We start from the raw sequence: 27,963 nt of genomic DNA, 5'->3' as shown, positions 1-27,963 counted from the left end.
GTGTGCACGGGGTGGGGCAGCTGGAGGGGTGTCCCCCGTGGGGACTGAAGCGAGAACGTTTAATTCGTATTAATTAATGCGGAGTGCAAGATCTGGGCGCGTGGCGTCTATTGTTGACTTTCCGCGGGCGCCCCGTCCCACCCCCCGTCCCTTTCCAGGGGAAGGGCAGGACATGCGACCCCCCGCGGAGTCCAGACGCGATGACGCCTGCAGGGTGGGGCGAGGTGCGTGGGCGGGAAGCAGGTGGGCGGGGCCGAGTGAGGGGCTGCCGGGCAAGGTGGGCCGGGCGGCAGTGGGCAGAGAAGATCGGGGAGGACGAAGGGGAGGACGACCCTCCGTCCGTCCGTCCCGCTCCGAAAGGGTTAAAGCGCGGCCGCGGGGGGGCGGAGCCCCAGCCGGCCCTGGGAATAAGGCGCCGCCGCCCGGCCGCCTGCGCTCCCTTTCGCGGAGTGGTTGGCTGCGCCGGGGCGACGCGCGCGCGCCGAGCCGAGCCGAGCGGAGCAGATGGTGCCAGGCGGCTCGTCCGGGATGAAGCCTCCGTCCGGCAGCTCTCGCCGGCGGAGCGGAGGGTAGCGCCGCCGCTGCCGGGCCAAAGGAGGGTGGCCGGCCGGCCGGCCGCTTGGCTGGCTGGCCCCAGGCGGGCCATGATCCCCCGCAGGCTGCGCCCAGACGCGCCCGGGCTGCCGCGACCCTTCGCCTTGCGCCCCGTCGCGCAGGAGCTTCTCTAGGGAGTCCCGGGACGCCGAGCGCGTTTGCTCTCCAGCGAGGACTTCCGAGGCGATCGCGACCCTCCCCGCCCCCCACCCACCCACCCACCCGCCGCCGCCGCTACTGCTTTCTCCTCCTCCTCCTCCTTGTCTCTTCGTTCATTCCTTTTCTTCTCCTGAGGTTTTGTCTGTCTTTCTTATTTTTTGCCGTTTTCTTCCGTCCCTCCACCGAGCCTGCCTGGCACCATGCGGCTCCGTCTAGGACCCACCCTGTACGGTAAGTGAGGAGCACCCACCTCCACCCCCTCCATCCGTTTTCGGGAGGTCTGGAATGCGGGACACGAATGTTTTGATCGTGAGGATGGGCGAGGAACAAGAACTTGGTGGGGGTTTTTTATTAGGGGGCGGGGAGATGTGGGGGGGGGAGAGAACGGGACCTCGCGTGTAAACTGGCTGTCAAAGCGAGGGGAGAATGGGGCACGATCGGTCAGGAGTCCATATGGTGGTTGTTCCTTTGAGTTCAGAAAGGAAAGGAAAAAGCGAAGCTTTATTTCCCATCCCCTTGAGATGTCCCTTTCGAGAACACGGGAAATATCTCGTGGGAATATACACGCAGGCACACACACGCAGGCACTTGGTTGTTTGCCCACTCCAGCCCCAAGGCGACCTTGAGGTGGCACCATTTCCAAAGGCGCTATTATGCTCACGTGGACTGGAGATAATGGGCGTCTTCTGGGGCTGTCCAGTTATTCTGTGCTTTGATTGTTCTGAAATAACTGCTCTTTCCCCGATCCGGTGCCTTAATAATGTGGAGGCACACAAGCACCACACGCTAGCGATGATGTCCTGACGAAGGACGCTGTGTATGTGTGTGTGTGAGAGAGAGAGAGAAAGAGAGCGCTACTCTTCTGATGGTTTTAGAAAAACCATCTCGGATGGATAGCCCCAAGGAAGATTACAGGAGTGGTCTAATTTGCCTGACTCAAAATTGCTCAGAAAGCCTCATTAGCAGCCCCCCCCCCATGCCACCTGGACAGGATTGTGCAACTTCTAGAGGGGTATCCGTTCCAAAGTGGCTCCGGAGGCCAGGAGGTGGGGTTCTGTAGGCACAGAGGAGGCTGGAGACCTTTCCCCCTCCAGCTCAGCAAGGCCAGTTCTCTTCTCCAGCAAGGTGAAGTGTCCCGAAGTTGGAAGGATGCGCACCGCTTCTTCTTGGCATTGAGAGGAGATTGACTCTAAAGGTGATGGACAGGGCCAGTGTGTGTGAGAGAGAGAGAGAGAGACTGCAATGGGCTTCTCCATCTCTGGAGGGCCGATCAGTGCTGAATTCATAAAGGACGGAGGATGTGCGCTGCCAGCGAATGAGGCAGGAGCCAAGGAATGGCAGGTGCTGCAGATCTCCCTGGCGCTGCTGTCCTGCAGGACAGATGCATGGCCTGTGTGGGTCCCGGGATCAGGAGACCGGGCTAGAGTTCAGGCGAGGCAATGGCCCTGCCTGGCTGGAGGGATGCCGGTGGCTTTCTGCTCTACTCTGCTTGTTGCCATTTATAGCCTGGCCCCCAATGGGTTACGCAACAACAGGCAGCTGCTTATTTTGGGGTGTTAAATTATGGACGAAAGAGGAGTTGGGTTGTTTTCAGCTTTATCCGCGTCACCAGCTACGTCAGACCTGCTACCTCTGGCCCCTCCCAGGGACACTTGTCTTAACCCCCCCAGCCTACGCACAACTGAGTTGTCATTTCTGATCTCAGCACCCACCATGGATCCCCAGATTTAGGAGCAGGGCTTGAGTGTTGCCTGCCTTGGTCTCTGATCGCACATCGCGTAGCGCTTCCTGCCAGATCCTGCACTGGAACACGCAGGCACCCCAGCTCCTCGGATGGGTCCTACCCTGGACAAACCTTGCTTGTCCTATGCAGCTCTGCTGATTCCGACACAGGATTCTATAAACATTGGAACATGCGCACCTGGACCAGCCATACAGACAGATAGCCGCAAACAAGGATATATGTGACCAGGGGTGAAAATCTGGACTCAGTGAGCTCCCTCATAGATCATGTCAACTTGTGGCTCCAGATGGAAAATTGTTCAGTGTTAAGCACCCAGGTCTAGAGGCAAACCATGCGATGTGGTGGTGGTGAGAGGGAATCTGTGGCATTCTGGAGTGCAGCATATTTATTTATTTATTTATTTATTTATTTATTTATTTATTTATTTATTTATTTCCTTCCATCTGACTGGATAGTATGCACAGATCTTTTGTAAGCACATATCTTCTGATTTAGTTTATTCTTTTAATTTCAAAGTTAATTTTCTCCATGTTTCCCTTTTCTTGTAATCTACACTGCAAACATAAAGAGAAAGTTCAATGCTGGGGGAGGGGGGACCCTCCCCAAGACAACAATAGCTAGGTAGGCTGAGCCTGCCCACTGTTTGCCTCCCACCTTGAAAGCAGGCCAGTAAACAGATATGTGAGGCCCTGACCAGCCATTAAACCCCATGGGGATGGAAGGAAGGAGAAGCATTCCCTCTGTGAATGGAATCACGCTGGAGGGCCAAATCCTTGACTTTTCTTTCCCAGAGTGGCCTGTTGTTACTTTAACTGCAAATAGGTTGGCAACCGGCAAGTCAGATGGCACCCCTCTCAGGTCTGCGTCTGTCCAGCTGCCAGTCTTCCAGCTTCCAGCTGCCAATCCTTCCTGTAAGGGGTAAGCAAAGGGGTAAGCAAAGGCTCTTTCCAAAAGGGCAATAATGCTCCATAGTAGGGGAGAGTTCTGGTGTGTTAAGATGGGAATCAATACTTGATTAATGGAGCACCAGTACTGCCGCTATCACGGCATGCTGGACCCTAACCTGGCGCCAACACATTTAAAAGATCTCCAAGGTTCAGAACAGAGGCTGGTGGTGAAAGCGATGGGATGATGAGCTCAAAAGGCTGACACAAAACATGGCCCATTGAATATAGCCACCTTTTTCAGGAGAAGCCCTTTGCACCCACTATTTGAGTATTCATCTGGATGCTATTTGTTTATTTAAAAAAAGATTTGAGAACCTTTAAACCTAGTTGACTTTTCCAGCATTAAAACTTTGGAGATCAGCATTACTTTCTTCTGGCAGAGGAAGACAAAACCAACAGCTGGCAGCCAAAGGAGCAGATAGGCCTCTCTCTCTCTCTCTCTCTCTCTCTCTCTCTCTCTCTCTCTCTCTCTCTCAAAGCAGGGTAGCTGTACAGCATTTAGAGGAGGGAGGGCAAGGCTGCGAGAAGAGGCTCTCCCCCTTGGAGGATCCCAGTCAATACCATGCCCTGATTTTTAGAAGAGATGTTCAGCCTGCAGGAAAGGTGCTCTGATGTGTGTTTCTGTAGTTCCTCCCTGCTTGAGAGAGAGCAGGTTCTTCATGAGCTGCAAGGATCAAGAGGTGGAGGTGAAGATAGGGAGGAAATAGTGTCCGTTAAGAAGCCAGACTTTCTGCAAGAACTGGAAATACTGTCTCATTTCATCCCCTTCCTCCTGGGATTGAGAGCACATCTACTGCCATTGATTTCACTCCTACCTCTTGAGTTAAAAATGGAACCAATCTAGCTGTGCATCCCAGGTCAGACCATGCTTTCAGCCTTGACGTGGTGGTAGAAAACTTCTGTATTAATCCTCCCCTTCCCAAGTTCTTCCTGGCTAGTAGGCACAGATCTGATTTATTTTTGGTTTTCATCATTTGTTACCATTTTTATCCTGCCTTTCCCGCAGTGAGCTGATTCTCCTCTCTTGCCACCACAACAACCCTGTGAGGCAAGTTAGGCTGGGGAAAAAGGACTGACGCAAAGCCCCCCATTTTGCAGGCCGCTACAGGGTTGTGTTGCCCAGTTGGGGGAAATCAACCCATCCCATTGCAGCTTCCCACCACAACTCTCCTTCCTTTCAACTAGCCCGGGAACTGAGTCTGTCTGGCAGGATGTCCCACCTCCTTCCTTCCTCTGTGTGCCCCGTATAAATGAACGAAAGGCCCTCACGTGCACATTCACAAGGCACCAGGTTGGGGGAGATGGCAGGGTCTGCTTCCAGCTTCCTCACCTCTGCCTTGAAATCCTGCTGCATGTGACCCATGCCCCCACGCTGTTCCTTCCCATCATGGTGCAAGTTGTTCCTGCGCCTTCCCAAGAGAGTGGTAAAATCCATCCATAACAGTGTGTTTAAAAGCCAGAGTGCATTGAGGAGCTTGTGCTATTCGTAGTACGGACTGGAATCCTCTCACAAGGTTAATGAACATTTGGTGAAGTTTTCTTCTGAGGGAAGGATCAAGGGTTTTAAATCTCAGGAGAAGCAGTTTAGGAGGGAGAAATGTCTTTAAGAGCGGGGGTGGGGGTGCTGGTGTCGGCTTGGATGGGGATTACAGGGCACACATTCTTAGTGCTCTAGCCAAGAACATCTCCTCTCATTGCAGTTTAGCAACAAGGGTAGTAAAATAGCGTTTTTGGTCTCATACAAATGCGCTCAGTCTCATCTGAGTCGTTCAGCTTTTCACCTTGAAAATTATGAATGAGCACCTCTTGCATTTGCTGGGGGGGGGGGGGAGGAATCAAAGCAAAGCGTTCCCCATACGATGATGATTTTGTGGGGGGATTAGGTTGGAGAGGAGACCGGGAAGGTAACTGTGCGTGGGTAATTCCTGAGAATATTGGGGAAATGTGGGGTGGGTGGCACTGAGAAGGAATTTGCTGTGAAAACCCCCATGAGATTCAAGGGTGGGGGTGTGAGAGTTGGCTGGGGTGGGGCATAGGGAGGTCAGCAGTATCTAGAACTTGCCTGCAAGCCTCCCTTCCCCCTAAGATGAGGCAGAGAGGCCAGAGGGCTTTTATGGGGAGAGATGCGAAGCTTCCAATCCCTTTCCCCTCTGCTTTTTCTCTGCCCAAGCTCCAGCGAAAAGCCACAGGCCTGAATTATGGATGAGACTCCTTGGGTTACAGCCGGTTCCACCGCACCAGAGAGAGAGAGAAAGAGAGAGAGAGAGAGAGAGAGAGGAGTCCAGAGACAAGAGGCAAGCAGTCAACATTAGTAGCAGCTGCAGCTCCCTCTCTTCTCTGCCCCCCCCCCCTGCTCAAGATAAAGGCTTTTCCCTGTTCTCCCTTGAGGGAAAACTGGCCTGCCATTATTGGAGGAAATGGCCACTGCTGATGGCACTGAGGAACATAGACTTCCTTCCACCCCACCCCAGGGTTTTAGGGGAGGTGTTTTAGCAGGAAGGGAGCAGGGAGGTCAGGGCAGATTTCCCTCCCTACTTCAGGGGTGAAAAACAGGTCCTGCAAACAGAACTCTGCCTCATGTGTCTCTTTGGTTGTGGAACATGCATGGTTGCTGCCGACTCAAAGCCATGCTTTTGGAGCTATAAAGCAACATGTATTTTTGTGACTATCAGTTCTGTAATTTGATTCACAACCTGAATCCCAGTCCTGCCTGTGTCATATCCTGCCAAAGTTGTGCCTGTTATTGTCACAAAGCTACCCATCAGTAAAAACGCGGTGGGGGTGGGAGAGACACTCCTTTCCTTTCCTTTCCTTTCCTTTCCTTTCCTTTCCTTTCCTTTCCTTTCCTTTCCTTTCCTTTCCTTGGCATGGCATATGTTATGTAAGTTAGGGCTTTTTGGTTGTTGAAAATTTATGTTTCTTTGCTACCAGCTTGTGGTAATAGTCCAAAACTGAGCACAAACAGAATTCTTTAAAAAAAACTGGGAAGAGGGGGAATTGGATTCTGTGGTGGATTTGGTGGGGGGGCAGCAGCATTTCACCTTGGCATCTGTTAGCAGCTGTCTTGCAATTCCCTCTTGTCCCACTGGCCATTCAGCCTGCCCCCCCCCCATGTGTGCCTGCTCTGTTTAACTGGGTCAGTGCAAGACCTCTGCTTGTAATCTTACAGCAAAAGGAGGGGTGGGGCAGGGGGTCCTGGCCTTCTCAGGTGCCACACTTGTGAATCTCCTGACCTGTGGAGTGAAATCCTCCCTTAAAGAATTCTGAACACTGGGATTTGTAAACGGTTGCTGGGAATTTTAACCCCATGAGGAGGAAATTGCAGTGCCCAGAATTCTTTGAGGTAGCGAAATGGGCTTAAATTGTGCTTAGTGTCTACGCTACCCCTATCTCCCAACTATGACTGGTGTAGCCAAAAGGAGGCTTTTCCCAGCATGCTTCATGCAAGTCCCAAAACAGTGAACGTGTCAAAACTGTAAAGTTAAGCTGGGTGAGGGGTGTGTGATTTCAGGTGTCTCTTATTGAAGAGACATGGGGACTGTCAAACTCCTGCCCGGGGGGGGCAGGAATATGACAGCCTTTACAATGTTGTTGATGCTGATAAAGATGGAGCTGTGTCGAAGCATTCCGGGTGTTGGCGAGGCTCCTTGAAGGACTTGTCATGAGCAGCATGGAGGCTGGGGAGAGTGGGAAGGCAGCGTAGGGCCTGCGTGGAGGTGGTGTGAACTACCGAAACGGCATCGGCAGCTTGTGTTACTCGTTTGCCACGTCACACTGCCCACACGCATGCATGCAGAGGTTGGGGACCATGCACACTTGCACGAGGAGGAGGGGTCTCACGTGAGAAATTGCGTGCGAAGGATGACATCTTTGGCTCTCTTGCCTAGGGGAGCATGCCTCCTCATATGGGATTACGCCTCTCAGGGTTGCCGGCTCTGGTGACTTGTGAGTCTCACGGTTTGGGATCTCTCTCTCTGCATCGCAGCTCTTGAAAAGTGGGAGGATTTTGGCTTGCTTTCTCCTCTTTTACTGGCTATTACTTTGATTTAAAAGAAATCAAAGATAAAGAGCTGGGAAATGTAACTGACCCGTCAAGAACACAATGTTGACATTCTGTTTTGATCTTTCAAAATCATGTTTTTAACTGGAAGCCTGACAACTGAACCTTTGAAGTATCTGGGTAGTATGTGTGTATTGTGGGGCTCCCCACCACACTAAAGAGAGCTAGTGTGGTGTAGTGGTTAGAGCAAGGGTGGGGTGATGATGAAGATGAGGAGGAGAATAATGGGAATAGCCCCCTTAAGCTCTCAAGAGGAAAGCTAGGGTATAAAGATTTTAAATCAGGGTTTCCCAAACTTAGGTCTTCTGCTGTTTTTGGACTACAACTCCCATCTTCCCTAGCTAGCAGGACCAGTGGTCAGGGGTGATGGGGATTATAGTCCAAAAACAGCTGGAGACCCAAGTTTGAGAAACCCTGTTTTAATTCATGAGTGGGAAACCTATTGCCTTCCAGATGTCATTGGACTCCAACTCCCAGCAGCCCCAGCTAGCATGTCCAGTAGTCCAGGATAATGGGAGTTAATAGTCCAACAAAATCTAGGCGGCCACAGCTTCCCCAGCCCAGCTTTGAATAAATAGCTGTCTTGAAATAGCAATGAAGTGAGTGGGCAGGGAAGGCGGGACCACTCCTAGGATATTCCACATAAGGGCGGGGGGTGATGGTTGCTGAAGGAAGCATCTCATTGCCTGTCCTTCTCTGCTTCCAGGCTTGGCTCCCACCTTCCTGCTCCTGTTGGCCTTTCCTCTGGTGGCAGCCATGTGCCCCATGCTTTGCACCTGCTACTTTTCTCCGCCCACGGTCAGCTGCCAGGCCAACAACTTCTCCTCGGTGCCACGGGTCCTGCCCGCCAATGCTCAGCGCCTCTTCCTGCAGAACAACCTGATTGGGACCCTGCGGCCCGGCATGTTTGGGCCGAGCCTCGTCACCCTTTGGCTCTACTCCAACAACATCTCCTCCATCCAGCCGGGCACCTTTCGCCACCTCCAAGCTCTGGAGTGGCTGGACCTGGGGGATAACCGCAATTTGCGCACCCTGGACGCAGACACTTTCCGCGGGCTGGAGCGGCTGCAGTCTCTGCACCTGTACCGCTGCCAGCTGAGCAGCTTGCCGACCACCATCTTCCGTAACCTCTTCAGCCTCCAATACCTCTACCTTCAGGAGAACAACCTGCTTTGCCTGCAGGTGAGCCAGATTGCTTGGTTGTGGGTTAGCGTGGAACTCGGGCCACTGCCTCTGGCCTCTAGGGGGAGCTTTTCCCCAGGTGGGCCGTGGAGGTATGGACCCCTTTCTCCCCTGGCGGTCCTCTGGGCTTAAGTTCCTTTTGACCTTGTGGGGCATATTCTCAAGGAAAGATGATGGGAGTGGGAAGGAAGAAAAATGACTGGCAGTGGAGCCTGAGGACAGATGGGGAATTTCCTCTGAGTTTCCAGCAAGCAGATGGATAGGAGAGAGTCTCACTGGGCAGAACAGGGAGGTGGGTCGATGAGGCGAGGTGTTGACATGTTTCCACATAGATGGTTTAAGATGTGCCTTCTGAGAGGACAAATGGAGGCCTCTCCGCCATTTCTCTCTGAAGACCGGCAAGGAACTGGTGTGCCGCTCAGCCTTCCACCCCCACATGGCTGGTCCTCCCCTGAAGGCACGTTCTCTGTGCCCTGCCAGCGACTCACTTAAAAACCACATGCCTATCCGGCCTCGGGCACGCTGTGGCTTAAGAGTAGGGGAGCTGCAGCCTGGCCTGCAGCAGCAAAAATGCATTTGCAGCTCATGCCTCAGTGCTTCAAGCCACATCCTTAGCGGGGGAGGGCAAAGTTTGTGGGTGGGGGACTTGGGAGCCAGCCTGTATCATTTCCTCAACCAAAGCGCAGGAGTCAACTTCCTCATAAAACTCTGGCTTTGCGTCCAGCAGTAAATCCTGTGTAGCTGTATGGGAGAGATCTGGAAAGGTGGGGAGGCAGCAATGAATGTCTACAGTCTTGAGTTGACAATCGGCCTAGAATCTCCCATATGGAGGAAGAGGCCTTTGGGGCTGTTCCTTTTGCCAGCGGTGTCTTCACAGCTTGTCCTTTCTTCCTGCATCTCCCAGGACGACCTTTTTGTGGATCTGGCAAACCTGAGCCACCTTTTCCTGCACGGCAACAAGATCTGGCAGCTTTCTGAGAACGTCTTCCGGGGTCTGTCTGGATTAGACCGCCTGTTGCTGCACAGGAACCGTCTGCATGCCGTTCCAACTTGGGCGTTCCGCGATCTGGGCAAGCTCACCATCCTGTACTTGTTCAACAACAGCCTGACCACCCTCTCCGGGGAAACCCTCTCAGACTTGCCGTCCCTGGAGTTCCTACGCCTCAACAACAACCCGTGGGCCTGCGACTGCCGGGCCCGATCCCTCTGGGCCTGGTTCCAACGCACGCGCGTCTCCGTCTCGGACGTCATATGCACTTCTCCGGCCGACCGCGTGGGGCGTGACATGCGCCGCCTCAACGAAACGGCCTTCCGGGGCTGCCCGCCGGGCAACCACCACCCTGTAGGCTTTGACTGGGGTTGCAGGCCTGAGTGGGAGAATGGAGCAGCTCACCCCCACCCTCACCCCCGCCCTCACTCCAATGGCTCATCCAATCACCTCTATGGCCTCGGGGGGTCGCCTCCCGCCGACCCCTCCTCCTTCTACAGGGACGTGCCGGCGAATGACATCCGCAGCCCCAAGTATGACCCACCCACGGAGGACGGCTACTGGGGGGGCTATGGCAATGAAGAAGGGGGGCAGCTGAAAAAGGGGTGCCCGGGACCTGGCTGTTCTTCTCTGGACTCTGGAGGTACCAGGATTGGCTTCCTGTTGCTTCCCTTTGCCTGGCTGCTGATGCTTTGGGGACCTTCCTGGTTTTGACAATGGAGGGTGGCTGCTCTGCTGGATGCTAAGCTGCCTTTTGAGAACTGACTCTCTGGGAGATCCAAGCCAGGATGGGTCCCCACCCAGCGCTTAGCTGAGGCCAAAGGGATTAAGCTTCCTCCTGCTACAGGGACAAAGGGAGACTAGATCCGTTGCTGCTGCTTTCCTGGCCATTTGTGAGACTTAACACTGGAGCCACTTTCTGGGTGGTATCCGACATATTTTGTGAACATATGGCAAGAGCACCCCCTTTTTATTTCTGGGGTGTTGCATAATTCCGCTAAAGATGTTCCCTTAATGCTACTGCTATCCAGGGGTGTTACGAGGCCTTCTGTGTTTTCCATATCCTGGAAAGAGCAGGGATCTCTTCTGTGCATGACAAGGAAGTGCGGAATGAATGAGGATCTGATCTTCAGAGGTTCTGTTCTTTCTTCAGTATCCTACCATGCACATAAGTGCCTGCTTTGTCCAATTGGATAGGATATCTCAACTCAGAAAAAAAAGAAAAGAAATACCATTCTCCTCCTGAGCCGCAGAAGGCTACAGGAATCTTGGGCCCTTGTCACTCTTGACTCCTCCCCCATTATTTGGTATATGTTTTGGGGTTTTTAGTTTAAACACCAGGGGACCAACTCACATAATCAGTTCAGGTAATAATTACCCAGTGCAATGTTTCACTGGGTAAGCTAATCTTCATTGGCAGGGATAGTGTCTACATGATGATGAAAGTGGCTGTGTTGGCTCTTCCATACTACCAAGTCTTAGGCAACAGTTGCAGTTATCTCATGATAAACACGATCATGTGAATTGGCCCTTGCTCATAACTGCTGGTCTTCATTTTTTGTGTGGCTGTGTCCTCTCCCCACCCTACCCTTGGTGCCTCCATGTCTTCCCGTGCCCCTATTTTCCCTTGAAAAAAAGGCCAAAAAATTGGTTGGTTGGAGAACTATTAAACTATTTTAGTATGGCTTGGTGGACTTGGTCACTCGAGGAAGTTTGTAATGGGATACGCGGAAAGAACCATGATGAGGTGTAAGAAGTCCGTAATGGCTGGCTGACTGGAAGTTAACTGGAAATGAGTAGCTCATTCTTCTGTCAAAGGTTGCTCATTTCTCACTACACATTCTTGTATGCCAGTCATTTGGTTGTTCAAAGAGATCCAGTCCATTCATCCATGGTTTCTTCAGAAATTCCGTTATTGCAACTGGTCTTCACTCGCATTGAAGTTGTGGCCTATGTCTGCTGCTGTGTAACCTGCGTTTGCTGCAGAGTGCTACACTTGACAAAGAAACACAACTGAGTCCAGCTTCCCAATGTGTGCCTTTTCTTATACAAGTGTTCTCATAATCACATGTTTACTTTATGAAAGTGTACCTGCTTAAAACAGGCCCAGAGCTTTGGAACAAGGGCTCCTTTCAGATACATTAGTCCACAGGTCTTTCTAGGCTTAGTTGGGTTGAAACAGCCTCTACTTCTGTCTTAGCCTGCTGCATAGCTTATTTACAATATTTATTTATATGCTACCTTTCAGCAGAAAGTAAGCAAAGTGGTTTACAAAGCAAATTTGGACAACAATTAAAACACCCTAACTCTAAAGCTTTGGCTACACTTTATAATCCGCCCTCTTCCATCAGTTGAATGTTACTTGAAGGCCTCATTGGAGAAATTCCAGCAGTGGATTATTCTCATAAATCCTAGAGATAGAGGCTGTCAGAGATGTTGATGGGAAGGAAGACCTGAAGCCATCTCCTGTTGCTGTTGTAGCCTGGCTGGCCCCATAGTAACCATATAGTGTGGTCCTGGAAGTGTTGTTGCATATATAGCCCAAGAGGTTAGTGTCCAAAAGAGCTAGGGGTAATATAAAATCTGGCTGGGACATAGCAATTTGGAAGAAATTACTGGCAGCAAAAACAAGAGCACTGTAGCATAAAACCCAAACACATTTATTTTGGCAATGGATAATACTCCTTGAAGGTTTATGCTTCCACAAGAAGCAGTGATTGCCACCAACTTGGATGGCTTTAAAAGATGATTAGACAAATCCATGGAGGATAAAGCTTATCAATGGCTACTAACTCTGGTGGCTATGCTCTGCCTCGACTACTGTCAAAGGCAGTATGCCTCTGAATAGCAGTTTCCGGAAGCTGCAAGAGAGGAGCTTGCTGTTGTGCTCAGGTACTGCTTTTGGGTTTCCCACAGACATCTGGTTGGCCACTGTGAGAACAGGATACTGGACTAGATGGGCCACTGACTTGATTCAGTGGGTGGGCTCTTCTTATGTTCTTAGGCTGTAATAAATGTGTTATAGTCTTTGAGGGGTTGGATGGACCCTTAGCTTGTTTAGCAGCAAGAGCAACACACCCTGCTACCTCCACTGAAAGTTGCTTCTATAAGCAATGTGGACCATAGAGAGAGGAAGCTATGTCAAGAGGGAAGGTCCTCATAAGGCAGGGTTGGACATCCTCCTGATGTTGGGGGTCTTCAACTCCTGCCAGCCTGCCAATAGGTAGGAATGAGGAGTGTTGTAGTCCAACAACATCTAGAGAGCTACAGGTTCTTCATCACAAGGTTTTTCCCATGGGTGCATGAAAGGGTCATAGCTTTTGGTGGGAAAGAATCCTTTCATTTTCAGAGCATCCTAATAATTTGTTCTGGCCCACCCTGAAGAAAGATGGCCTCCTCTCAGATTGAAGGGAGAGTCCTTCCAGTCCTGGAATGGGCATCAGATGTTCAGAAAGCCAGTAGTACTTACCTCCCTTTTCCTGAGCTCTTACTCCTGTTATACAGTGGTACCTCGGGTTACAAATGCTTTGGGTTACAAACTCTGCTAACCCGGAAGTAGTACCTTGGGTTGAGAACTTTGCCCCAGGAAGAGAACAGAAAATGTGAGGCGGCAGCAGCAGGAGGCCCCATTAGTGAAAGTGTGCCTCAGGTTAAGAATGGTTTCGGGTTAAGAACGGACCTCCGGAATGAATTAAGTTCGTAACCCAAGGTACCACTCTACACAGTTATTGTATATGTTTTGGGTACAAATACTTGTACAGGGTTAATATTCTAAACAGAGAGGCTTGTGATTGATAACTGGAAGGGGATCAAAAATCGTCTTTTAGGATGCCGTGTTAAATTGAAAATATTCAGTGTTGGTATTCCTCACACAGATTTCTTTTTTAAAAGGACATGTTCTGCTTAATTCTTTTGATTATTTGCCGAGAGAGTCCTCCTTTGGCAACATGATACGCTTTAAAAAAAATAGCATTTTCTCCTTTCTTGTCCCCATTCCCCTGATAAGTTTACCAGCAAGAGAACTATCTGCATCTTAAAACTCTCCAAGTCTCTGCAACCAGCCCCCCCCCCCCCGTTTTTTATTTTTAGTTTTCGAAATAGGCTGCAAGTATGTTTTGTAAAGATAGGAGCGATCCCAACCTTCCTAAAATAAAAATTCAATAGAGCCCTGGGGTATGTGTTCAGGGAGAGTGTGGATCAGGTGGCTAGCACCAGAATGCTTGGCTTTATAGTGCTTAATATTGCCCTGGGGTGCCTGCAAATTGTGATAGAGAGAGATGGTGCTAGAGAGGCTCTTTTTTAATATGTGGAAAGAAGGGCGGGGTTGGGGTTGAAGCAGCAAGAAGAGCGTGTATATTATCCCACTCCGAGGGCAGCAGCTTTCTTAATTTAACTTCACATAAGGGAGAGAGAGGATGTTAGAGCTGGAAGAGTGGGTTATTTTTAGCAGGTAGAAGGCTGCTCGTAGCCAAAGTTAAATGTGAGAGTACAGGTGTGAGGTATGCATACGGGGTGTGTGTGTGTGTGTGTGTGTGTGTTGTCTGAGGCAGGTTAAATAGGCAGGTCCATTGAAAGGGGTTTTAGGAGCTGGAATGTGAGGAGAATTGAAGAGACACACACACGTACACGTTGGGGTGACTGAGCAACAGAACCAGCTCTCTGGTGTTCCTGTGGAAGGGTCGGCAAGTGAGTGAATGAGTATGAAGTTAGGGTTAATTGGCAGGGGTGCAGGCAAAGGCCAGAGCTGCAGCGAGGGCCATGCTGAGCCGTGAAACGGGAGGAAAGTGCCATTAAATCTGCCAGCAAGACTCCAGCGGGCTCAGTCTTTCCAGGTCAGGTAATTATCCTTGTGAAATATTCATGACCCCTTATCCCAGATGCTATTTCAGAGCAGCAGGGGGGGGAGAGAGGGATGTGAGAATGAAGGCTCGGGAAGATACAAACACACATACGCATAGCTACATCGCAGCATGGAATCTTTACAAATTACACACCGTCTCGTGCCTCCTGCCCACCCTTCCTCTTAAACACAGGCAAACATCCACGAGATTGTGCAGGCAGGGCTTCCTGTCCAGACAGAAGATGATGGGGGTGACCTGCAGTCAGCAGCCCGCCTCATCTTTGCCACAGCAACAACCCCCCCGGAAAACCTAGCGTCTCTCTTGCTTCTTTTGTGCGGAGCCGCTGTGGAAACTGGAAGACGCGTTGTTCCAAAAGGCTTCTGGGGGCTTGGCTCTCCCCGAGAACTGCCACCGACACTGGCCTCTGTTTGTGTGAAGAGATGCGCCGTACTTGCTCTCATTAGTAATCACAGCCACTGACGTCTGGGTGACCCATTTGTTCCGGTTGCTAACCTTTAAGTCCAATTTGCTCCTGAGCTGGGCATGGGCAATCCTTAGGACGAATGGCAAAAATCTGTTGTGCTGGGATGAGTCACAAATTCCTATGCCTTGCTGAGGTGCAAAGGTGGACTTTGGTAACATTGGTGCCCTGAGCAAAGGCAAAAATTTCCTCCCTCCCCCCCCCCCCATATTTCTTATTTTCTCAATAATTTCCTTTGGTACAGTTGCCTATTTTATGGATCTTCCTAGTAGGTACTCATATAAATACATTTGTTGTTGTTGTTTGTTTTGTACCTACTCATCTTGCCACCCTATGTGGGAAAACCGCCCACATTACCCTGAAACCGGTGCTGCTTGCTTGCCATGAGGAGTGCAGTACCCCATATAGGGCAGTGGCGGGGAAGCTGTAGCCCTCCATATGCTGCTGGGTTCTGACACTCCCAGTTCCTAGCTATTGGCCATACTGGCTGGGGCTGATGGGAGGCAGAGCCTGATAACTTCTGGAGGGCCAGAGGTTCCCCATCCCTGCCATTGGGCAAAATAGACCTCTGTCCTCACTTTCTCCTGTGTGCTGAACTATTACAGCAGGGCAGTTTGGGGAATGGGAAGCTAAATGCTTTGCGTACCTTACCTCAGTCATCTTTTCAAGAGCCTTGTTACTCGGGATGCTTCCCAAATTTTAGGTTAAAGGGTATGGCTTGATGCAGGGGTTGAGATTTGAAATTGGGCTTGCTGCAGCTCATGTTCTGTATTTGCTCTTAAAATACCTGGCAGCAACTCCTCCAGACAGGTACTCCTGCATCGGGTGTTAATCCCACACCTTGTCGACCTGCCTGTTCCTATGAGCTGTCACAGACTCCTAAACAGAAGAAGTATTTGTGTACCACTGCCCTGCTTAGCCACAGCTCAGCTGCCACAGTCAAAGGCCTGGATCCTGTGGCCAGAGTCCTGTGTGTGCAATCTGTCCACTGGGTGTGGCGTCTACAGTTGGAGGTTCTGCCCTGGACAGGGCCAGTGGTGGACCTAAATTCTGGGGGCCCTGAAGCTCAAACAGTCATGGGGCCCTCTTTACAATCAGCAACAAGGGCTGGGTAACCAATGTTATCTTCTTCAATGGAGTTGTTTACAACATCTGTGCTACTGACTCTCAAACTTTGGGATTGTGTGTGTGTGATCCATTAGAGTCATGCAACTCAGATTGGTTCTTCTAGACCCAATGTTTCTAAGCAAGTAGTTTCTGCCGCCCTCTAGAATTAGGGCCCTGAAGCTTAGACTTCATTAGTTTCATAGTAGATCTGCCCCTGGGTAGGGCCTAGTGAAGGGCTGTAGCTCAGTGGCAGAGAATTTGCTTAGCAAGCAGAAGGTCTTGGGTTAAATCCCCAGCTGGGAGATACCCCTGTCCTAGAGAGCATGGCATCAGGTAACTTTCTATGTTGTTCCTAGCTAGGGAGAAGGAATAAATGATGCAGACGAAGCCATTATTCAGATTGTCTTGTTGTGAACAAGTGAGTCAGAAACTGCAGCTTGTATTATTACCTTGCTGTAGAATTTCCTTTTGGGCGCCTGCACAGCATCCCCAGCACTGCCTGTGCTTATGTCCCTTCCGTAAGGGAGACCAATTCCAAACACTTTGAAGGGAAGCATATGGAGAAGATAATTAAGGAGCGGTCTGTCCATTCCACATTGTTCCGCTTTCAGTTGTTGGAAGAGAAAATAGGAAAACAGTGGAATATGAGGCTGCCCCCTCTGCGCAGCCAGCTTAACAAGTGAATTAACTAGTCTCTCTCTCTTCTCTTTTTTAATCCACTATTTACTAATGGCGGTTATCAGGCTTTACAGAGGGCAAAGTGACCTTCCTTTCCTCCCCAAGCGGTATGTAAATAAATGAAGGAGTGAAAACTATTGACATTTCTCCTCTTCTAAATGAAGCCCTGATGAAATGTAGATTGCCACTCCGAACACCACCTCTTTCTTCCCATTGTTAAAGGAGGAAAGAGGAGGCTCTGTCCTCCCCCCCCCCCCCCCGCAAGGGCATCTTGAATCAGCCAGTGGTAACTGTCCTGTCCTATGCATTCATCGCCTTAACTCTGCCCTTCTGGACCATGCAGTGAGAAATTTGCAATGTCAACATCCCTGGAGTGACTTGTTTCTGTGCAGTTCCCTAAATTCCCTGAATCAGTCAAGAGCTGCATACAAAGGAACTTGGTGTTACAGATGGAGAAGTGCCATTGGGGAGAACTTGCTTGAGCAAGCCCTGGCATTGTAAGAAATTAAATGCAGCCAGGTGTTCTAGCCATCAAGATATTGTTTTCCTTTCCAAGCTTAACTGAGCTGGATCGATGCAAGTGGCTTATCCAGTCCCTTTGCCAAGGGGTCCCATTAATGGCTAGCACTGAAAAACCGCCAGCGCCACATTTAGGAATCAACAGTGATGGGGAACATTGCTTTGCGAGAAACTTTCCAGGGGCCACATGCCAGTGGAGGGCAGGAGCAGAGGCAAAAGTGGGTGGAGAAACTCACCTGACTGCTCTGTTCCAGGCACATAGAAACCAGGAACAAGAGGCAGTGATGGCCACCAACTTGGATGGCTTTAGATGAGGACTAAAGCAGCCTGTCATTGGTTGCAAGCCAGAATGGCTATCTTCTGCCACCTTTGTTGGAGGCTCCTGAAAACCAGTTGCTGGAAACCTCAGGAGGGAGAGTGCTGTTGCCCTCAGATCATGCCTACAGCCTTCCACTAGGCAACTGGTTGGCCACTGTGACAACAGGATGTTGGACTAGATTGACCATTGGCCAAATCTGTCAGGGCTCTCCTTTTGTTATAATTTTCACTGTTCAGGGACATGCTCCAGCCAGGCAAAAAAGTCAAGGAGGGAACAACACATTCTTGGGGATGTGTGGCCTGGGGCATGCCCTGACAGCTGGATGGAGAGGCCTGGAGAGTTGCATTTGGCCCCAGACCTGAGGTTTCCCATTCCTGCCGGTTGTCCTGAACTTTAAGACACTTAACCCATGCCCTAAAGAGTAAGCACCACAGAACTTGGTGGAACTTCCTGCTGTGCAGGATCAGCCTGCACAGAAACAACCTGGATTGCAAACTGCTTCAATGCTAACGGTGTCACATAATTTGAAAAAATATATTGATCTAGCCATTCTATTTTCCTTTTCTGAAACAGTAAGCTAGAAGAGAAAGCCTTTTCTCTTATTCTCCACATCAATATGGTGCTTTGCAAGCAGAAAGTTAAACTGGGCTTAAGCGCAGAGCTTCTTGGCGCAGTCATGGAGCAGGACTTAACTTGAACCTGCACTCACTGCTGGAGCCTACCAAGTGGATAGCTAATGCCTTTGTATCAGTACTTCAGATCTGGGTTCATCTATATAGAAAATGGGCTCTCCGTGTAAGGTGCAAAGCTCAGCTCAGAGAAGGCTTTATCTGGTATTTAGTGGCTTTGTGACTCTAGCAAAGTGACGGTCTCGACAGAAACTCAATGATGCCAATTACAGAGGCCAGATGTATGGCCCGCTTATGGTTAACATGTTCTGTACATATGTCACTCACTCGATAAAACAAAGCAAATCCCTCTTTTTAGCATGGAACGGCATTCTCTGGAAGAGCACTGCTGTGCTTTGTCAAACAAAGCAAATCACTGCTGAGTTGAAAGGTCAAGGATGCATTTCAAAGGCTGACGTGCTTAAGTAACAGTCAAGGCTACCGAAAATAATCAAAATTGAAATGCATGTGAAAGACCCCTCTTCCTTCTGTCTTGCTGATTGGGTCTCAAACTCTTTTCCTAGCAAAGCACTTGTGCCTTAAACTGCTTTCTGACTAGCATGTCAAAAAATTTCCTGTCGTGGTTATCTGCATGCTGGGGTCAAGGAGCTGATCTACCAAATTTCTTCTTTTTATGCAGCTGTTTAAAGGCATCTTTGGGGTGGAGGGGAAACTGGCAACTCAACTTCCCAGTTCCCAGAAGGCCGTTTCAGAAAGGGGTTGAACCACTGAACCTTTGGTGTTGTGGTGTTTGGGCTCAACTGTGACTGAAGTTCTTCTGGTCTGGTTTAGAGCCAGCCAGATTCTTAGCCAGAGGGAGGCAGCTGCCTCAGGCAGCAGATCCAGAGAGGCAGGGAACAGTGGCAAGGTGGTGTTGAGAAAGCAGAGTTGTGCATGACACACAGCCTGACCTGCAGCTCTTAAATCAGCCTGCTTGTCTCAGCTGTGATGGCAGACCCGGCCAGTGTTCAAGTAAGATTCAGTTGCCAAATCAGTCCAGTTGGCTTTTTTGGTGATTTGTTTTATATTTGTAAATGGCTTAGAAACCACCTTGGCAAGTTGCAGTATGTAAACGATAAATAATAAAAGAATGGGGGAAATACTATTTTGGCCTTTGCTTTAGGCAGCATAATGCCTGGGGCTGGCCCTTTCAGTCTTGCAGGGGGTCAGCAGAAACAAAGCAAAATTAATGGATCTAATTTGTTGTCTCTCTCAGAGCTTCAAGAGGGGGAAACTGCTATACGAGATACTATAGACATAAATCACCATAAATACACCCTTTGGCAGGGAACTTGCTGTTGAATTAACAACTATGTGTATGTGATTCTTGCATCAAAGGTGAAAAAAGGGTGGTTTCAAACTGCTGTCCTTTCCCAGTCATGGGACTGGCATTTGGAGACTGGCGGGAGAAAGGGAGAGGAAAGGCAAGATTTCAGCCAAATTTAGAGACCTGACTCTTTGCTAGATTTGACATTTAATTGCCCCTGCAAAAAAAAGCATCCTATTTTAAGAGTGTGTATGTAGTTACATATTTCTATCTCAGTATAATAAGAGCAATAGGATCATTACAGGCCAAACAATACACTTTTAACCTTTGTTTTAAGCAGAGGGATTTGCACTTTGGCCTGTTTAGTTATAAATAACAAATGTTCAGCAAGAACAACTGCATGTGGTCAGCACCCGCTCCAGCTTTGGGGAGGGAGAGTCCCTTGGGTGGGATGCCCTCAGTGGGCTTCCACCTCTGATCAGGTCCACCTCTTTTTTGCCGCTTGCCCCACTGCCCACTTCCTTGCCCTCCCCCCAATGTGGCCAAATGTACACAAATGCTTGGAGAGTGTGAAAGCCCATGCAGAGGATGCTACTCCTCCATCTGCTCCCTCTGGCAGCTGCTTCTATGCTCAGAGAGGGCATATTACAGGCAGATGAGGAGGAGGAGGAGGAGGAGCAAGATCAGGAGCTCAGTGGAGGGACCTCTGCTCAGGAGGGAAGCCTCAGCAGGTACCAAGTGATGTTGACCATGTCCTGTCTGAATGGGGGAGGGAGGAGAGACCAGAAGGACTGGCTCCTCTCCTTTCCCCACCTCACTGTGGCATCTCTGCCATCGACCTGTTTGCCTGCCTGCTATGGATATCCATCACATAAAAGCAACAGGACTCTGGCATGCCTGCAGGTTCCCAGAGGGCAGGTACCAATGGACAAAATATATATTTTAAAAGAACCTCCCCAGACTCTCTGGTTGTACATCTCCATGATGCTTTCTGATGGTTATTAATGAGTGTGCCATCAGTTTCTATTTCAAGTCAAGCCCACACGGCTGAATCCGTAACCCGATGCCTTTCCACAGCTCCCATTTGGGTTCAAGGAAGTAATTCTCAGCCTCACACAACAAAATTTTGATCTGTTTTTCAGTTCAGGTTTGCTTTGACTCTCTTTGTCAGGCAGCTAATGTGACTGCAGCGATCCCTGCTTTGAGCATCGCCTTTCAGTGGAAGAGCTGGAATTCTGGCCTTGGACCTGCATATTCCACATCACTCCTTATGTTGGCTTTCGCTGCTGTTGTTGCTTTTAAATCTAAACGCTGGCTTCAAGGAGTGTGCAGACGTGATGCATGATTTTCATACTTCTGATCGTGCCACACGTCAGGGAACCGGGGGCCTGGCTTCCAGATCAGAGGCCAGCTTCCCAGAAGGTTTCTCCCCACATATGGCTTTTCTCTCTTCTGCCCTGACCATATTCTTCTTTTACTTTTCCAGTGCAAATAGTCTGCATAGGGCAGGGGGAGCCAGAGTGGGGAAGCACTGGTGGTGTTGGTGGTTGTGAGCTTAAATCCTCCTGCATTGTTGTTGTCATCATCATTGTTAGCATTATTTTTTCTTTACCACCCTTCATCTGAGGATCACAGGGCAGTTTACAATATAAAAACACAAAAATACATACCATAGCAACAAACAGTAACTCCAACACACACAGTTTAAAAGGCCACTGAATGTTTATTTACCCAACGGCCTGGGAGAAAAGCTTTTGCCTAGAGATAAGTAGTGAAGGTGCCAGGTGAGCCTCGCTGGGGAGAGCATCCCTGTAGCAGCAACAAAGAAGGAGACTGAGCTGGACCCGGCTGCAAGTGACAATCCTTGTGTCATTGCCCCATCAGGTCTCCATGTCTGCTCTTTACTTTTAAAAGCCGTTCACATCAGTGCTTCGAGGGCATAAATGGCATTTCATCTCGTTTGGCCCCTTGCATGAGGGAAGCAGTTGCTGCTTTTCTCATCTAGGAAATAAATGCATGATGCATTCACTGCTGATGGGCGACGGAGGATACAGCTCCTTACGCTGTTCTTTGAAACACTCTCATAGTTCTTCATCCTTGTTCTCTGCACATCTGGTTTTAGGAGGAAATGAATTGCCTCTCTTGAAATGGCCCTTGGGTTCTTGTTTTGTCTCTGACACTGACCGATTGTGTGCTCTTGGGTCTTTTTCCTTCCCCTCCCACATGCATTTGGCACCACTGAGGGAGGAGAGTCTTTCTCATTCTCTCCCACCACCTCTTCAAGGACAGAGGATGCTGCTATCTCAGTTGGTGGGGACTGAACTGCAGCTGGTCATTGCTCAGCGGCTCACACCCATCCTGCCCTGGTTCAGGGGTCAGCAGGGAATTTGGTCCCCTTGCCACAACTCATTGGGTGGTCACTCAATCTAAGGTTAGTTGCATTCCAATTTGATGGAAGAAACAGCTGTTCGGAGGGGGATCAGGAGGATTAGGCAGCAGGAAAGCAGAAGATAAAGGCCTTAAATGGTTTTGTATCTTAAAGACATAAGGCTATTAAGATGCTAACATGGAAAGGGAAAGATATTTCAAGAACCCAGGACATCAGACAGCAGCGCCGAGGAATCCGGTTAGCCTAGACAAGAAGGTGACGAAGGCAGAGGCAGAAGCAGAGTCCCACCTTTGTAAGAATGGGGATGCTGTTTGCCTGGGCTGACCTCACAAAAGGAGGCACTCATCTTTTAGGCATGATCCAGGCTATTGCCTTTGTCATATCATCAGTCATACAGATCCATGTTTTCATAAGATGATCCTTTGTAATCCAGGGATTCCAGTCCAGTTTTTGATAAATGCACTTATTAGGAAGGAAAGCTCTCTGCATCAGCTCTGAGCAGGTATTGTTAGAGTGACTAGGTATCCTGTTTTTACAGAGGATAGCTCTCTATAGGAAGGCTGCTTGGTTCAATATGATTTGACCATAGGAAGTGAGGGTGAGCAGTGTTTATGTGTGAGAGAGAGTGTGTGAAGTTGCCGATCAACCTCACATGGATGGTAGTAGACTGAGCAAGTCACAGTCTTCCATTCTATGGTGGGGATTCTTCTGCTTCTATTTAAATTATGCCCATTATTACTAAATCTGCATTTATGCGAAGTAGCAGACAGGACAGGAACCTGTTCTCTCTTGTCCTTGGTAGGGACTTTCCTCTTTTGCAGCAATGTGTAATATTAGGCAAGAACCCTCCCTGGGTCATCTTGGCTTGGAGACCCTCTGCTGAACCATATGCTGGGTCCTCTCCCACCACCGAAAGCCATGCCATGTTTCTGCAGCTGGCACCATTCATGCCCGCCTCTGCCCCTGACCTGAAGAACTTCTGCAGCCCAGAGTGTAAGCCAGCTGCTGCAAAATGGCTTTCCCCCCACTTCCTGCCCTCCACAGCGGCTCCCCTTCTTTCTCTGCACCCTCCTGCCCCCCTGCAAAATTTTCTTTCTGTAAACCCTTCAAGATGACCCCATCCCTGCTCTTGATACGAGAACTTTTCCCTCTTCTGACACACAGAGAGATGGAATCTGAAGGCGAGGCGATGGCACCTGGCTCCTTCAAGCTCTCACGATGTGGAAAAGAGACAGAACTGTGCCACTAAATATTGGATAGGCCCTTCTTTGTAAGAGAGACGAGAGGGGAGGGGAGAGCCCACTAGCTGAACCACAGGTCAAGGTGCCTGAAGGCCTGTCCTGCTGCATTCATTTGACTAGGCTGTCGCCTTTCTTTCCCCTTCCTGTCAGCCACCTTGCTCTAAGAAGCCAGCAGATCAACCCAGGCATGATTCAGCTGCTGACAGAGTTTATACAGTACTTAGGGCAGAAGCTTGCAACTACTGTCAACTCTGCTGGGCTCAACAGGGCTCTATAAACACAAATAAATCTCAATGATCCCGGTGGCAGGAACACTCCGGCCAAATCGCAGCTGGAAGTCCTGCGTTTGTGAAAAGCCTACGGGCCACTGCATTCCCTTCCCTTCCCGCTCCAGCTGCACAGGAATAATGCAAGCTCTGTGAGAGCCACGCGACCCGCAGGGGTAAGCATTGATTCCGGGAATCCCCCCCCCTCCCCGCCTCGGTTCTTGGGGTCACTCTGGCAGGAGCGGCAAAAGGAGATTGGTCTTCTGGGGAAGGCAGCCAGGATGAGGGAGCAGGTTGGAGCAGAGAGGAGTGTAGGCTGGCAGGCAGATGCAGGGAATGCCAGGAAGCCATTCAAGGGAGCTTTCAGAAAATAAATCAATCGAGAAGTGAGAGAGCGGCCTACGAAAAGAGGGCATGGGAATGGTATGGAACTGGACTCCATGCTTCCCCTGAGCCTTGACGTGACAGCCAGCTGTAAATTTGACCTTCCCAGAGACATCCGCATGATGGATATTAAAAGAACATGAGACGCTGGGAAGTAAGTCAAACACATCTATTTGGGGCAGCAAAATTACTTCCATTCCCAAGGCAGAAAACATGTGTGCAACCTCTCTTGGAAACAATGGCACATTATCTTGGTTTTTTTTTTGTTTTTTTCCCCTAAATGATATTTATTGGGGGAAATTTTTTTTTTTAAAGTTACAAAAGAAAAAACAAAGTAGAATAAGAGAAAAACAAACCACTTCCAACCATACATATACAAATTCAAAATAAGGAAGAAAAAAACAAAAATACACCACAAACATTTAAAAACATTTAAAAACAAATCCATTATTCTCAACTCCTCAACTGTCATTACCCTCTTTCCTTGACCTCCTCCTCCTCCCCTTCCTTGTATCCTGTTTGTTAATTGTCACAGCAAATCCCTTCCATATTTCATAATATTCTGTCATTACATTACCTTAAACTATTTTAATCTTATCTTACTATAAAAAAAACCTTGAGACTTAAAACCTAAATCTTATTTTTACCAACTTCTCATAACCATACTATTCTTGCATAATTCTTTAAACATTTTTACTAAAGCCAAGTAATTTCATTCCAACATTTTTCTAACATTCATCAATTTTATAAAACAGTCCTAGTAATGAAAAAAAGAAATAAAAACAAATCCAATCTTCATCCAGCGTCCCTTCCTCCTGGTCCCGGGTTTTGTCAGTCCTTATTATCCCATCAATCTGGCGCATTAACCTGGTAATCTTATATCCGAGGCCCTTAAGTCCCTTCCATGTCCCTTCCGCAGCTCTTCTTCATATTTATAGCTGTATTTTCCTTTCTCTCCTGCTCCTTTCACTCGTGGGAACTCCAACTTAGCAGTATTTTTGACCCTTCTCGACAGATCAGCCCCTTTTCCATAATCGACACTAAATTCCATGTGGTATTTAAAAACATGTTTCAGAATCCCTCCAAAATTAAGAGCCCCCACAATCCCAAACATTTCACGGCCCAAAGCCAGACTTGAAAAGTCCAATTTCATAGGAGGGTCTATCCAACCCCCCATTTCCAAACCAAACCAAACTTTGTCTTTCCAAATCTGGCTTTTTCCAAGTTCATTTGTCAAATCCGAAAGCTCATATTCCTGTAGGGCCTCTTCTGTCAAGATGTCAAGATTCTTCCTGATTTAATTCCTGGGTGGGCTCCACATATTTTCCCACTGCCTGTTCAAAATTTCCCACTGCCTGTTCAAAATTTCTAATCGAATCAGCCATCAAATTCGTCTTCTCATGTAACTGTTCCAGTAGGGCATTTGTTTTATAGAAAGCACACAACAGAGCTTCTGAATACATTGTCCTGAAGGTCAGATGTCTATTCCCACGATTGTAATCTGTAACAGATGCCAGCTCCCAGGAGTTGGTTACAGTTTCACAGTCTCCCTCTAGGGGAAAAACTTCTGTTTAATCTTTCTTTTAAAGACAAGTCTAGCAACAGAGTTTCTTTTTTTCAGATATTTTGTCAATATTTGTTCCTTTAAGGTGCGAAAGGAAACAATGGAATCACTATGTTCCTCTTCTTTTAGCTATCTGTCAAAAGCGCTTATTTCTGGTCGATGAGCTTCAAACGTCAGTCCTGACACCCCGCTCCAGGATCAGGACGGTGGAAAGTTACTTTACTTTAAACTCACTTCTGCAGGTTTAAACAGTCCAGAAAAGATCCCCCTTCTTCTCCTGCTGCCGAAGGGGGGTTCAACAATTTTAAATGATGAAAGCCAATCCTTTAGAGGTGATTTTCTGAGCTCTAGTTTACGTTGTCTTTGCTTTATTCTGTCTACAAAGAAACGGAAGGCTGACTTCCTGTTTAGACCTTCCCGTTTCAGTACCAAATTGAAGTTAAATTTTTAAGTCCAATTCCTTTCTGCTCGCAAGTCCTTATTTAAAGTCCAATTGTTCAAAGTTTAAGTACTCACGGATGCTTATTTTAGAAGCCAATTTGTCCCAGGAAAAAGGCAGCGCTCTCCGGCAACAGCTGTGCGGCTTCGCTCCACGGAAAAAGCAGTTGACTCACAGCACCGCGCCACTTCCCCCTCTTCTCTTCGGAGCCCGTTAGTGGGTTCCTTTGCGGGTTGGGGGGGCGCTAAGGGTGCCCGCCGAGTCCCATGGTCACAGGCTTCATCCGCCTGTGATTTTTAAAAGGGTCCCTGCTTCGCCGTAGCGGAGAAGACCCGTTTCGCGCGGAGCTAGTCCCTCCAATTCAGAGGGAGTCCGCCATTGCCGATGGCACCACCCCGGAAGTCGCAATGGCACATTATCTTGGCCAAGTCCTGCTGAAATCCCTTCATCTACATGCAGAAGCCGTGTCCTCTTTTGCATCTGGGCACCGCAGGATAAATCAGTGGGTGGAAGAAGAAAAGGGTGCTAAACTTCTTCTACACCTACACTAAATTTTGAAACCTAAATGATTTGGAATGCAGATATTGCCGTCCAGCACAAAAATGACATGTAGTGCTTAAGGACCAAACTAACGTCCCTAAGTCTACGCTGAATTAGGTGACTGTTAAGCCACCATGAAGTGAGAGGTCCATGGACTGGCTCTTCTGACATCTTTTTGTTTGCTTAAAAGCAGCCATATAGAGGAGGTGGGGTGGGAGGCATTTGGGCTGCCATGCTATGGAAGCAAAGTTGAACACTTCCCCCTACAATGTTTCCATGATTTTATCAAATCTCACATGCCCAGCTGCTTTTCATCACAGAAGGGAATAGTAATGCCTGTGCTTATTTGACTCCATGGCTGATAACAGCATCTGGGGGGGGGGGTGTTATTTGATCAGGGAAACAGTGCAGGAGGAAGTGGTCTTTCCCCTCCTTTCCCCCCAGCACCGTAACCACAATCCAAATCCAAACCCCTTCTTCACAGATGCTTTTAAGCAAATGAAATGACATTACAGAATCCAATTTCCCATGTCATATGTAGTTTGTTGTCCCTGAGACATCTTTGAAATCAATGGTTTTAAATGTGCCTCTCTCTGAACTGATCTGTTTTCAGTGGACAATGGATATTTGAAATCCACTGCCATAGGATCTGGTGAAAGACAACCATCTTCAGAGAAAAACTAGATAGGTAGGTATCAGCAAAGATGTTCTGGGCATTTCCTGTCTTGTGAAGGGTAAAGCATGAACTATTGGATAGAAGGAATGTGTGCTAGAGACCTGCTAATCTGTATTAGTGCCCTGGACTGCGCTATGCTTCTTCCAAGGCAGCCTACCCAAAGCTGGTACGTTCCAGATACTGTAAGACAGCAACTCCATCAGTGCCAGCTGGCATGGTCAGCGGAGGTGAGAGTTATAGTTCAATAACATCTGAAGGGCACCACGTTGAGGATGGCTGTCCTACGGCATCTGAAACTGACCATTATAAGGCGCAAGACACTGGGCTTTTCAAAAACCTCTTTCTTATTTAAATGCAGGCTGCTTCTGGAGTAGGGGATACACGGCTTATTTAACAACTGGAGATGCAGTTTGGAAGTATGATTTTGTATTCAAGTCATCCAGCACTCAGACGTTTTCCTCACCCAAATGATTCATACACAACACTTTCTGAGATAATTTCAAATGTATTTCTTGCTGTCGTTGTTTTTTAAAGATCTGGTGGTTTCAGAAATATGGCAGCCTTTACATTCTTAAAAGTATGGAGCACCGCAGGATAAATCCCATTTCCACCCAGGTCTATTCAGACACAGGCCCTGCTACACACCCCTAAGCTAACCTGCTGCCTTTGGGTGTGATGGAACATCACCAGACTAACATCTGACTGGATTCTGACCCTGAAATGGAACCGGGGGGGGGGGGTTGTCTCAGGTAGCAAAATGCCCCGTAAACACCTTGTTGTTGTTGTTTAGTCGCCTTAGTCGTGTTCGACTCTCCGTGACCCCATGAACCAGAGCAAGCCTTGGAAACTCTCACTTTCTTCTCAAAGCTTCTCCTTTTTATGTCCATGGATTTTCTTGACAAAATACTGG

General features: G+C 48.8%; 1 protein-coding gene and 1 long non-coding RNA gene across 3 annotated transcripts; one reads left to right on the top strand and one right to left on the bottom strand.

The window, feature by feature from the left end:
* Positions 1-302: 302 nt before the first annotated feature.
* Positions 303-11,358, top strand: RTN4RL2 (reticulon 4 receptor like 2). Of its 2 annotated transcripts, none has more exons than XM_080994839.1 (3): positions 303-984; positions 8,211-8,686; positions 9,591-11,358. In XM_080994839.1, the coding sequence occupies exons 1-3, from the start codon at positions 954-956 to the stop codon at positions 10,386-10,388; spliced, it is 1,305 nt and encodes a 434-aa protein (XP_080850965.1). In that variant the 5' UTR covers positions 303-953; the 3' UTR covers positions 10,389-11,358. The 2 variants fall into 2 exon arrangements, with proteins under 2 accessions (XP_080850965.1, XP_080850966.1); XM_080994840.1 differs by lacking the exon at positions 303-984 and adding an exon at positions 5,423-5,738.
* Positions 11,359-17,037: 5,679 nt separating this feature from the next.
* On the bottom strand, positions 17,038-26,561 carry LOC308471780. Its single transcript, XR_013983152.1, has 2 exons — positions 26,229-26,561; positions 17,038-24,058 (listed from the first exon to the last, which is right to left on the bottom strand). It is a non-coding gene; the product is annotated as an uncharacterized lncRNA (long non-coding RNA).
* Positions 26,562-27,963: the final 1,402 nt, after the last annotated feature.

The sequence above is a fragment of the Podarcis pityusensis genome (assembly GCF_964106645.2).
Source record: "Podarcis pityusensis genome assembly, chromosome: 1".
NCBI lineage: Eukaryota > Metazoa > Chordata > Lepidosauria > Squamata > Lacertidae > Podarcis > Podarcis pityusensis.
The sequence above is the reverse complement of the archived record's forward strand: the minus strand, read 5'-3'. Positions and strand labels throughout refer to the sequence as shown.

Excerpts from the sequence above, each read along its gene's own strand:
- RTN4RL2 (XM_080994839.1), top strand. The coding sequence starts at position 954 with ATGCGGCTCCGTCTAGGACCCACCCTGTACG. Across the intron at positions 985-8,210 it reads TCTAGGACCCACCCTGTACG|GCTTGGCTCCCACCTTCCTG; the intron begins GTAAGTGAGGAG and ends CTCTGCTTCCAG. Across the intron at positions 8,687-9,590 it reads ACAACCTGCTTTGCCTGCAG|GACGACCTTTTTGTGGATCT; the intron begins GTGAGCCAGATT and ends TGCATCTCCCAG.